Consider the following 12,907-nt stretch of genomic DNA (forward strand, 5'->3'; position numbering starts at 1 on the left):
TTCTGGGCAGAGAGGAAGTTCCCAGGCTAGTGTGCCTTTTCTTCTTTTGTTCCTTAATTACTTGAGGGATATCTTGAGTGATTTCTTGAGTGATATCCTGAGTACCACTTAGGTGGGTCATTAGGTGTGGATTAGTTGCTAAAGTCTTTGTGTCTTGACCTCTTGAACTTTGTGAAGAGTTTTTCTGAGAAGATGGCTGTACTGCACTTAGTTGTGCTCTGGCTTGGCTTCGTGTATAGGGGCGAGCTGTGGTTTTGTGGCCTGTGTCAGCCAGATCTGTGTAGGGATTGCAGGGGGGTGCAGCATCCGGAGGTGCCACCATGGTTTGGCTACTGGATGGTGTCTGTAATTTATCTGTGGAGAGGGTCTGGGTTTGGGTCTGGTGTGGTTGATTGGTGATAGCGTTCTGTGTGCCTCTGGATCTGGTGTCAGTTTTTGTGGGGAGGGCTAATTTCCAGATGTCTGGCAAGCGGGATGTGTCGTCACGCTTGTTCATGTTGTGAGGGTGTTTCTCTATCTCGATGGCTTCCATGATTATTCTCTTGTGGTGATGTTCCATGTTAAAGAGCAATTTGGAATCTGCAAAATTAATTTCGTGTCCTGTTTCTTTCATGTGTTGGAAAAGAGAGGAAGTTTTTTCTTCTTTTTTGACGGCATTCTTGTGTTCTGCGATACGTGCATTTATTCGTCTGTTTGTTTGTCCAATGTACGTGGCTGGGCAGACTTTGCAGGGTATTTGGCTGGGCAGACTTTGCAGCCCTCCCCACAAAAACTGACACCAGATCCAGAGGCACACAGAACGCTATCACCAATCAACCACACCAGACCCAAACCCAGACCCTCTCCACAGATAAATTACAGACACCATCCAGTAGCCAAACCATGGTGGCACCTCCGGATGCTGCACCCCCCTGCAATCCCTACACAGATCTGGCTGACACAGGCCACAAAACCACAGCTCGCCCCTATACACGAAGCCAAGCCAGAGCACAACTAAGTGCAGTACAGCCATCTTCTCAGAAAAACTCTTCACAAAGTTCAAGAGGTCAAGACACAAAGACTTTAGCAACTAATCCACACCTAATGACCCACCTAAGTGGTACTCAGGATATCACTCAAGAAATCACTCAAGATATCCCTCAAGTAATTAAGGAACAAAAGAAGAAAAGGCACACTAGCCTGGGAACTTCCTCTCTGCCCAGAACATTGGAGGCTATACACCACACCCCCTCAACAGTATTTATAGGAACTCAAACACTGAGATCCTGCTCTGTTCCAGTAACAAGAAGCCGAAAGCACCAGCCTGAAGATGACGAGTGAGACCTCGTCGAAACGTCGCCTAGACACCCCAACTTTTACACGGGAAGACACCCGAGGACACCAAAACCTGCATTCCTGTACCCGTGAAAATCTACGAAAGCAAATATATATATATATATATATATATATATATATATATATATATATGCAGACTAAAACTTTAGGCAATGTAATAAGAGAAGAGGTTGTAGCAATGCATTAGAATTGGGATGTTGGGAAAGCAAGCTCCTATTTTCATCTATGAAATTAGATATTGCACAACTGAAGTTGAGCCAACAAAAAAGAATTCACTTTTCAACTCTCAGGATTATGTTCCAAATGGAGGTTTACAGTGCAGCCCTATGTATGTTCACAGAAGTCCCACTGAATTAAATGGAGTTACTCCCGAGTACTGTTACAAGCTTTCGTTTAAATTGTTCTGTAATGTAACTGCAAAACCAGGATTTGTTAGAATCGTGATCTGTGGGTTGCAGTCTTCACACGCTTCCCTGAGAGTAACCTTGCTGAAAACAGCACAGAGTAAACACGCACAGGGTTGTGCTGCAAGATGTTCCGTGCAAGAGTTCTGCAGGTGGTCCATTTATTTCATAAAATTTATACACTGCTGGGCGGGGTGAGAGAGAAAAAACACACATCTCAAAACAAGCTAAGACCCAACAATAAAATCAAGAAAAAAATACAGTTGTTTAAAAACGTATAAGCAAGTTATCGAATACTGTGACCCATTAAAATTCACCGCAGAATTTCTAAGCATCTGGGCCGTTTGCTTTTAGATCCCCTCCAAAAAAAGAAAAAGGAATTTGCAACTCTATGTCCGCTGCCGCCTCCAGGGGTTGTAGCGTCGTTATACTATTATTTGTAAGTTACTATTTGCAAGAGAGGCTGCGTAGCGCATAGACATAGAGAACTCTGAGACTCGGGCCCACCCCCACTGACGTCACTTCCCCCGCCGGTCCGGAGCCCTTTCCTCGTGTCACCCTTTCCCCCTTCCGCTCCCCACTCCGCATGCCTATTCAAGGGAGCCTATTAAGCGGTTGCGCTTCCTTCGCCGGAAGCCGCGGCGAGGATATTGCGGAAGTCGGGGGCGGAGCTGGCTCTCTTTGGTTGTGGCGGCTGAAGGAAGATGGTGAGTGCGGGATTGGGGGCGGCGGGGAATCCTTTGCCATCCGTCGCCGTTTAGGGCCCTGCGGCCGGGGCCGCGTAGGGAAGCGTTTCCCCGGAGACTGCTAAAGAGGGGAAGCCGTGTATTTTTGGCCGCGTCCCTCAGGCGTTGCGGCCGCTCAGCCGCGGGAGCCTCGAGTCCCATAGCGCGAAGAGAGCGCGGGGAGCTGCTACGAGGAGGCCCGGTTGGGCCTACCAGCGGGCTCCTCTGTCTCGGCAGCGCCACGGGTTGGTTGGGCGGAGGTTAGAGGGGGAGCCGTGCAGAGAACCGGGCCTGGCTCGGGTCCCCTCCCAGCTCGAGCCACGACCCGTAGTCTTGTTTCTAGCGTTGCTTTAAGGCGAGGAATGGGAGTGACTAAACGTGTGGCTGCAAAGTTGATGGGTTGCAAGTATACTAGCGTGTTAGGCTAGCATGTGTTTGCTCTGATTTTCTGGAGTAAAAGATGCTACTGGACTGAGAAGGATGCAGAATGCTCGGGTTTCTTAATAAATAAAATCACCTTAAAGTACTGTAGAAAAATGAAAGTTCTTGGTTCTTTTAATATATATCGCATACATCATGTTGGATAGCTTATGTGTGCGAGTGTACACATGGGTCCCCTAATACTGATGCTTTGGCCAGTTGGTATTAAAATGCCTAAGGGTGTCTCAGTGAACTTTGTGAATGTTCGAAAATGCTTTACAGCCAGATCCTACCATTGCATACTCAGATTAAAACCTCAGTTTCAATGGGGCAGAGGCCTCAGGGATCGCATCACTATAATATTTTATTGGGTTTTGTTGGTATACCAACTGAATCGAACACAACCATAGCAATGGAAAAAACAAAAAGGTTGGCAAAAGGGTAAGGGGCTTTGGGCACCTTCTGAGGGAGGCTGGCACCCCTCGTTCTTAGAGGGATTTGAAATTCATTTAAAATCTGAAATGCGTTGTCATTTTGAGTGAAAAGCATGCCTTTCATTTAATAATAAGGTAGTGCTGGAAAAGAGAACAGAAAATGGACAGTGCCTGTAAACCCACCATAAATTTTCTGTAGTTTTTGCCATTATTGGAAATGAGAGATTTGTGGTTTCATTTTAGAAATGTTTCACGTCCTTTGTATGGTTAAGCCTTCACCAATCTGGTGTCCTCCTAATTTGTTGGACTGCAACTCCTATTTCCTCCAGTCATGACAGCTGTGTTGTGCTGGTATGGGATGATGAGCATGTATATAGTACATTTCAAGGAAACATTCAAAAAGATCCTAGTAATCCCAACAGTGGGCCAGCATTGTTTCTGTCTTGCTGGGGCAAAGACTGAGGGAGAATTGCTTTTCTGAAACCACAAAGTGAATGGCGTAGCAGAGATGGGAGCTGAATATCTTGTAGTTCACACTCTTCATATGCTGTACCAACCCAATAACTTTTGTCCTTATACTATATATGCAAAGTACACTTGGTTTTTTTTTCTATAAAACACTTGTTGCTCGTTAATGCTTTATCAAAGTGTAGGATTAAGAATGTTCTACACCTGTTTATTCTAATAATGTAACACTGCATATTATTATAATCATAGCATTTGCATAAACATTTCATTTATGTTTTAGACGAAAGGAACATCCTCCTTTGGAAAGCGTCGCAATAAGACGCACACTTTGTGCCGTCGGTGTGGGTCCAAGGCCTATCATCTCCAGAAGTCCACCTGTGGAAAATGTGGATATCCTGCTAAGCGCAAGAGAAAGTGTAAGTGCAGAACTTCCCAAATGCAGGAACATATCTGACTTTCACATGACTGGTTCTGTGATACCTTGCTGCTTTGAGTTCCATGGTGTTGCACTATATAAATGCAAATACATAGTTTATTGTGAAAATATTTTGCCAGAGAAAAACAGTGTAGCTAGTTTAATATAACTTTGGATTTAATGACTTGTAGCTATAGGCAACCAGAGGTTTCATGCAGGCAAGTGACTGGGCTGAGGAAGGAGTAACAGGTTGTGCTATCCTTTTTCTGCTTTGATAGAAATTCAGTGTAGAAATTCAGGCTACTAGCTTGAGCACACTAGTAAAAATGGGCAGGCTAATTGCCAGTGTGTGTCTTTCACAGTTTTAACATATGTGGAGAACAAAAAGTTTTCACATTTTCTGAGATTGCTATTCATATTTTCCACCCTTGGCCTTTTCAAAGAGAGGCAGAATTTCCCTGCAGGTAGAGTGGTTAAAGTGTAGGGACTAGTATTGAAGTCAACAAGGTTCGAATCCTTACTCAAGCCATGTGTTTCACTGGCTGACATTGGGCCAATCACTCTCTCTGCCTTATCTGTGAGCATAAAAATGGGCAGTAGAACCCATGGAGGAAAGCTGATACGCAGATCAAATAAACTTGCTTCTTGATTGTAATGCATCACATAATCTCCTTTTTTGTATTCTAGATAACTGGAGTGCTAAGGCCAAGAGGCGCAATACTACCGGAACTGGCCGTATGAGGCATCTGAAAAAGGTCTACCGCAGATTCAGGTACAGTAGAGTATCCTTGCTATTACAGATAATGTGTTCTGGAATGCAATGTGGGTTATTTAATGCAAGATCCATATGAATATATGCTGTAAGCTACCATGGTGGGTTTTCTTTTTAATGGGCAGGGTATAAATATTAATACATTAGAAGTAATGAGTTCTAGGTAACTAGATTAATGTGCCTGTTAGTCATGTCCATTACAACAGTAATTGGTAATAAAGCAATTATATCTCTTAAATGAGATTAAGCTTTACTGAACGCAGTGAGACTTTCTCCTTAGTAAACTTGTGTAGGATTGCACTGTAAATAGTCTTAACCTGGCAGTGTATTCTAAACAAATAGCAGCCCCAATGGCTGATATATTTCCAGCAGTGCATCTTGAAGTCCATTATACTGTTGAAAACACTACCAGGGTTTTTTAATCTTACTGCTTTAACCCCCATCCCCTAAAACACAAACACACACACACACACATATGCAATGTATATACTTGAAACTGAGGATTAAAGTTCACTCATCTGACAAAGCTGATGCTAGTCCATGAAGATTTATGGCTTAATAAATTGGTTAGTCTTTAAGACAAGTTTGTGTTGCAACAAACACAGCTACCCCTCTGGGGGTGTGTGGAAACATTAAAGGGCACTTTAAAACGTTCAGCATGTTGAGAAGTGTATTCATTTTAGCAGCTTATCTATGATGCCTACAAAAAACAAAAGTCTGAACATCTGAGTTCATAAGTGATTTCATTTTTTAACTGAGATAAGCTGATTAAAAAGAACACTAAAATCAGTTAAATGGAAATGTTCACTCTAGAACACTTGTAGTAATCACTAACTCCACTTCGTCTTGTATACACAGGAATGGATTCCGTGAAGGAACAGCGCCAAAGCCCAAGAGAGCTGCTGTTGCAGCATCCAGCTCATCTTAAGGACTCAAATGTGTTTTTAAAATAAATGACCTGAACTGCTAAGAACGCTTGTCATCTTTACATGTTCCTCAATATCTCCTCTTCCACATTGAGACCTTTGTTCAAGCTTGGTTATTCAGATAGTTCCTGATGGAAAGTAATCTGAAATTTGATGAGATAAATACATAAAATCTCATGTTCAAATATACAACCCCCCCCCCCCAAAAAAAACAGCACACACCCAAAACCTTAGTACTGGTTGTGTGAAGCTTCATTTTGGTGGTATGGTACAGTTGGATATGTTGAAGATGTGTCATGAGAAAACTTGCTCCAGAAATTTATAACAAAGAATACGTTTTATTGGAGTGTCCACAACTAGCTTTGTATATTCACATATAGAAGATGGTAATTTAGGCTGTAATCCTTAAAGTACTTGATATAATTCTCTACCTGCTCCAAAGCAGTCCCAGTGCTGCACCAAAATGAAATTGTTCCAGGAATGTTCTGAAGTGCAATACTACATAAAGAAGATCTGTACTTTAATGTGGTTAGCAATGGTAAACAAAAACTCAAACTGCATAGAAAAAAATGCACCTTTTCCCGATGCCAAATATTTACTAAGGTTTTTGTTTCCTTGAGCACTTGTTTTATCACTTTGCTTTGTTGGTCTTTACAACAAGCATTGCTTTATTGTTGCAAAGGGGAAGTTGACAAACATCTCAGCATTTTGGGTTTACCTTCAAAATAGCCATGTCAGGTTTCATTTTACTTATGACTTCCAAATAATGGGATTATATCCACCAGGGTTTTGCCTGTTGTTTGAAATTGGCACATCAAGTGGGGACTTTCACATCTGAAATTTACTGAAACATTCCTCTGCAAGTTCACTAGTAAAACGATACTAGGAACAGCTTCATTTTGGTTTAATAGAGGTGGAGCTGACTTTGTAGTCTCGACCTAAACCATCCTACATTTTAGCCTGTACAAGTATTTATTACAATTCAAATGTTGAATTTGTCAGAGGGCATGTGCCCTTTATTATACTGCTGAGTTGCCAGTATATAGCAAATTAAAATAAGGCATATTATGAGATATTCAGTGTTGGGTATCCTTGATGTAGCGGCATAGACCCTTTGAAATCAAAATACTTGAGTGTCAGAGATTCTATTACAAGTATGACTAACATTGGATATCACCTACTGTATTTGCATTTAATATACTGCCAAAGTTCTACTGTATTTGCATTTAATATACTGCCAAAGTTCTCCATCGTAAGGGGAAAGGTCCAATAAATTAAGGATTGTACTATATATGATAGTATTTACACAGCCAAAGTTTTGGGGCACATGGGCAAATTTGGAATTTTGAGAGCGCCACAGGCATTGACTGCTGTCTCCACATTGGTCTCCAACACACACAAACCCAAGATAGCAGAACATAGCATTGGGCAAAAAAATTAGGTTTACAAGGCTGGTTGCTCTGAGTATTAAATGCTGTAGTTAATACTAAGCACTAACATGAAATGCTATATTCTCTATAATGTACAGAACCAGATTTTTGATAGCTTCAAGAAAAACAACTTTTTAAAAATTTCAGCATAACTGGGACTTTGCACATTCAACAACTTTGGACTACAGAGCTTAAAAGCAACACTTAAGAAAAGTAGCAAAATGCATATTTCTCAGTAATTATGGATTACCTTCTAGATCATTTGTTGGCATAAGATCTGACAGTGTCTGGTCACTGGCGGACACAGTGGAGTAGGGCCTTGGTGAGATCTGCTCTGCAAGGTATGCCATCCGGGATCAAATTCTGCCACAGCTCAGAGGGGGGTCCATCTTTGGTTCTAGTCCGAAAGCTTGCAAAGCTGTTTCTAGTCAGTGCAGGCAGTACTGATCTCTTATCAACCAATGGTCTGATTGATGCTCCAGGTAATGCTTAGGCATGTAAAAGAAGGTTTGAGCATAATTGGGAGGAGAGACCACAGTTCAGCAGCAAATGCATTTTTTTCAGTGGAGTTTTAAATCAAGGTCCCATTCAGCAGCCATTTTTGCAGACAGGTCAATGGAGGTGTGTGCACTTGTTCTTGGTATACCCAGTATTTTGTGATTCACTATGTACCACTGCAGCAGTTATTTTGTCAGTAGCCATGTCCCACACCGCAGAAACTCTGTGGTCATGTCCACATTTTAAGAAATTCTAGCTGTAACCACAAGGCTGTAGTTCGAAAGGCTCCCTTGCACCTTTACGAAGGAGCACTGCTGGAGAAATTATTTCATTTGTGTTCCTGATTTCATGAGTTGAGTTTGATGAGGTGGCTGCTATTTTGTTATAGGCATGGGTGAATTGTAGCTAGTGATTTGCAATAATGCGAACAAAGCCAGACCCAATAGCAGGTACTCATTTGATTGTTCTTTTCCAGAGAATGTTATCTCTTGTTTTGTTGCAGTGCTGACTACTCACCTGCGCTAATGCAGGTTTGGCATGTTAATGCTGCAATACTATGCACGCACACCTGAAACATCTACCTTTTAATACAGGGCAACATATTTTTGAGTAACCTTGGAGGGAATCCAGCCTCTCTCTGTGTGAAATAGTGGGTGTGTTTTTATAACGGAAGAGAAGGAGAACTATGAGTCAGCCTTTCTTCCGCCTATTGCACCTCCCTTGATCTGGCCCTTGGCCAGGTTCATTTCTGAAGAGAGAATCTCTTCTCTGTGTGTCTGTGTTTGAGCTACTCTGGAATACATTTAGTAACTCTTAAAAACTGATTACTGCCATGTATTTTAATCTTAGCGTGGCCTGCAAAAATTAGACAGGTAAATATCTTCCTAACTGCCAGGAAATGTTTGAATATGTTTGAACCAGTGGTCAGCATCACCAGTCTAAAAAGGATAACAAGGAGGGATCTAGTCTAACATCTCTTGGGAGGGAATTCCACAATATTGAAGCAGACACTATCAACCATGCCTCTGGCTCACCTCACTCGATCACAATGGGGGCAGAGCACATCCAAAATGGCAGTGGGCAGCCTTATTCACCATGAATCTGCCTAATCCACTCTGAAAGCCATGCAAGGTGGTGGCGGTCAACCCACCCATGAGGGAAGGGAACTGCCTCAGGCAGCAGGATTCACTGGGGCAGCAGATTCAGCCTCCAAGGAATGTAGATCTTGGTCCTGATGTAGATCTTCACTCCCCTCTTCTTCCCTGGCACAGGGTGGGAGAGGGACACTTTTGTGGTTTGACTCAGGTGCCAATATGTCTTGGGCAAGCCCTGCCATCACTATATTCTGTGGGAGCGAGTCCCATAGGGCAACGTGCTGCACGAAGGAGTGGATTTATTGTGGTCTTTTAGTTATGCATGTGCTGAAGCAGACTATATATATGCACACATATATATATCATAGAATTGGAAGGGATCTCAAGGGTCATCTAGTCCAGGGATCTCAACTACATCATAAACGACAGAAGGCAATTATATGCCTTTCCCCACCGCCATGGACTCAAGTCGGTTCATAGTCCAGGAACCAAATTGTTGAGCTTAATTAAAAGGCTTGCGATCCAAACAGCATCTGCAGTCATACCTTGGGATAAATATGCTTCAGGATAAGTATTTTCAGGTTGCGCTCTGCGGCGACCCGGAAGTAATGGAGCATGTCACTTCTGGGTATTGCCGCTTGTGCATGCGCAGACAGTGAAAATGATATCACGTGCATGTGCGGAAGCGGTGAAACGCAACACGCGGTCGCATCTTACGTTCTGTTCAGGATGCGAACAGGGATCTGGAACGGATCCCGTTCGCATCCCGAGGTACCACTGTACCTCCGAAACAAGTCCCCTTGAATTCAACCAGGCTTACTCTAGGGTCTAGAAGCAAGGCTTTCTGTCGTTTCCTAATTTCCCAAGCAGGAAATTACATACCCTTCAACATTTCACCGATGATAATAGGCACTTCCCATTCCATAATGATAATTATACTATTTATCCCCACCACCACATCTTACTGGGTTGCCCCAGCCACTTTGTGCAGCTTCCAACATACATAAAAACATAATAAAACATTACCAAAAAACACAAACACTGATTGCCATCAGTCGTCTGGGGGTCGGATAACTCCATACCTTCCAACATTTCTGCAATGAAAATAGGGACATAAAGCGGGACGTTCCGGGATCCTATCAGAAACCGGGGCGGCTTCTCTAAATCCGGGACGTCCCTGGAAAACGGGGACACTTGGAGGGTCTGGGATTATTTGGAATAATGATCCCCCCGAGGCCTGCCTGCCTATGTCTCCCCACCCGCCTCCCGCCCCTAGGTAAAAGCGGGGTAAAAGCAAGAAGCCGCGGAGTCTCGCTTCTGGGCTTTCGAGGCGGGCGGGCGCTTGTGTGGTTGAGGCTCCTCGCACCCCGCACAGCCTCGCCTGAGCTCCTCTCTCCTATTGGCGAGGAGGGAGGGCGCCGGGCCGCCTCGCTCCCCCGCTCCCTTGTGCGCAGGCTCGGCTCTCGGCGCAAGATGGCGGCGGCGGATAAACAGAAACATGAGCACGGGCGGGTGAAGATAGGGCACTACATCTTGGGGGACACGCTGGGCGTGGGCACCTTCGGCAAAGTCAAGGGTGAGCGCGGGGCAGGGAGGGCGGAGGCGGCAGCGGAGTGGTTCCCCTTCCCGGATCATTTGGGGTCAGGGTGGCGGGGGAAAGAGGCTGTGTCCTTTCCACCCCAAAGGCTGCTGGCGCCTTTTCCTAACGGGGAGAATTTTTTGGGGGGTGTGAGAGGCGATGGTGGGAGGGGGCGTTGCTTAGTAACCTGGGGAGGGGTTGCATCAGTGGTAGCTTTGCCCCCCCCAAGTTTTGCAAAACGGGGCTCTCGTTTTTGGGGGGCGGGCGGGAGGTAGGGAAGAAGGTAGGTTGATTGCACCTTTCGGTCTTCCAGCTAAATATCAGGATTGGGTGTGAAAAGACCCAGCCCCCCAAAAAATCTGCCTGCAAAACCTCCCAGCAACCCATATCTTATGGCTCTGCTAATGCAAGATGGTCTATGTTGCCTATCCGGATGCAAGTTCACTTGTATAGAAGGGAGAGTGTAGGATTGCAAGGCTTAACCGCGCAGGGCAGCCCCAAACCTGTGCATGTTTACTCAAGAGGTAAGAGCTCAGTCAGTTCAGTGAGGCTCTGCTCCCAGAGTTTGGGATTTGTGTCCTGACAACCTGATCCTTAACAAACTTACTGGATCAGGACACAAGGTCCCATTGAATTCATTTGGGTTTCTGGGTTGCAGGCAGCCTTGCAGTTGCAATCCACTGCACTTTATAGACGGAAGTAAGCCCAACTGACTCTGATATGACTTACTTCCACGAAGTGGTATGTGCATTTATGGCTTGGATGACTCACAGGAGTGACAGCCTGTGTTTTTTCCTAATTAGTTGATGTGGAGAAAAAGTGTGTAGTTTTGTGAACTCACCTTCAGACTTCTTTTCTGTTACTGTCACCTTGCAATCCCTCTTGCTGCTTGCAGCCAGGGCTAAGTTCCTTGTTCTTGCCCTAACCAGTTTCAACCAGTCCAGGGCTGCATGTTTTCCCCCCCTCCTCCCATTCCCCATAAGCAGCTTTTGCTGAGATCTGTCCTGAAAGTGATATGTTAAAATAAGAGTGTTGGTAAATATGGGCAGGTAGAGAATTGTGCTCTGTCTGGAAAACTTTGCAGCAGTAATCAGCAGTCTAAATTCTTTCTAAAAAGAACAGGCTAGTTATGAGTGCTAAAGCCGAGGTGATTGATGTGTATACATGGAATCTCAAGTTCATGGTGTTCTTACTAAAAGCTGGCAAGGGTGGAATTTGTTTCTCTGTTACTTCTTGCAAAAAAAAAAATCCCTCTAAAATCACCATTGGAGATATTGCTAATGGGGTCTTGGATCTTACAAGCCAATCTTAATCATGTTTACTTAGATGCAAGTCTCAGGGGCTTCACAAAAGAAATGACTTGGAGGAATAAACAGATACAGATACCACAGTAATTAACTCAGCATCATAAAATAATTATGCACATTAAAGTAATAAAGACAGGGTAGGTAGTTGTACATTTAAAACTAGCTGAAATAAATAAGGATTTGGTTCGTCTTCAGAATAGTTTTGTAGTCTGGCAGACTCACTTTGGGAACATATTCTAAAATTATGATGTTGCCAGAAAGTGTCCGGCCTCATCACCCACTTGTAACAGTTAGACAATGATTTGGCCCTTGGGATTGTACTTCAGACTCCTTCTTTGCATGCTTCAGTTCCCTCCCTTGCTTCCCGGTTCCTGCTTTTGCATTTCAGCCAAGTGAGCTAGAAGTCATAGTGAGGGTGGGGATCCGGAACATAGGAGTGAGAGTGTGATCCCAAGGAATGGTCCCAACAGCCAGACCATGGTTAGCTGTGCATCAAGCTGATGGATTAACCCAGGCATCACTTTATTTTGATAAAAATTAACTTTGTTGCATCACTTTCCTCTTTCTTCATATTGTGGTTTGCTTTCCTCCTCAAGGGTGTTTTCAAGTGGAAACATGGAGAGATTCTCTTCCTATAAGGCTAATCAGAGGATGTTTTGTTGTCCCTTGATAGCTTTTCATAACATGTTACCTCTTGAATTTTGACTCTCAAGGTAGCTTTCTGCACTGATTGTTGGCTTGGGCTGGCCCTTATTTAACCTCCCGTTAGGATGATACCGGGAGCAGTGCTCTTCCTGAAGCTCATAGGGGGGGGGGACATTTCCTCTAATATAATGGCCCTGCTAATTTCATGCTCTGAAGGTAATCAGTATCTTGAATTAGTCAGTCAAAGTGTAGGTGATCCAAAGTGGTAAACACCCAGTTCATACATCACTTTAAACCAATGTCAAGCTTAACTACGGCTTAATGCATGCTGGTGTACATAGGAAAAAAAATTGCTGCCTCCATTCCTTCATTCCTTCATTGCTCCTGTGCTATCAAGAACTAAGCCATGTCGTGGGTTAATGTATCCAAACCCAGGGTCATGGTTTGTTTGACAG

At 43.9% G+C, this 12,907-nt stretch overlaps 2 protein-coding genes across 2 annotated transcripts in view; both read left to right on the forward strand.

The window, feature by feature from the left end:
* Nucleotides 1–2,288: 2,288 nt before the first annotated feature.
* On the forward strand, nt 2,289–5,937 carry RPL37 (ribosomal protein L37). Its single transcript, XM_081930088.1, has 4 exons — nt 2,289–2,446; nt 4,067–4,202; nt 4,889–4,973; nt 5,832–5,937. Exons 1-4 carry the CDS (start codon nt 2,444–2,446, stop codon nt 5,899–5,901), a joined length of 294 nt encoding a protein of 97 aa, XP_081786214.1. The 5' UTR covers nt 2,289–2,443; the 3' UTR covers nt 5,902–5,937.
* A 4,413-nt stretch (nt 5,938–10,350) lies between these two features.
* PRKAA1 (protein kinase AMP-activated catalytic subunit alpha 1) overlaps nt 10,351–12,907 on the forward strand; it is a 36,329-nt gene continuing 33,772 nt past the window's right edge. Inside the window, exon 1 of the mRNA XM_081929801.1 lies at nt 10,351–10,497. Coding sequence (XP_081785927.1) covers nt 10,395–10,497 — 103 coding nt within the window. The 5' untranslated portion in view covers nt 10,351–10,394. The remainder of the gene's footprint in view (nt 10,498–12,907) is intronic.

This window comes from Podarcis melisellensis (genome assembly GCF_964234715.1).
Source record: "Podarcis melisellensis genome assembly, chromosome: 11".
NCBI lineage: Eukaryota > Metazoa > Chordata > Lepidosauria > Squamata > Lacertidae > Podarcis > Podarcis melisellensis.

Excerpts from the sequence above, each read along its gene's own strand:
- RPL37 (XM_081930088.1), top strand. Across the intron at positions 4,203-4,888 it reads TGCTAAGCGCAAGAGAAAGT|ATAACTGGAGTGCTAAGGCC; the intron begins GTAAGTGCAGAA and ends TTTGTATTCTAG. Across the intron at positions 4,974-5,831 it reads AAGGTCTACCGCAGATTCAG|GAATGGATTCCGTGAAGGAA; the intron begins GTACAGTAGAGT and ends TTGTATACACAG.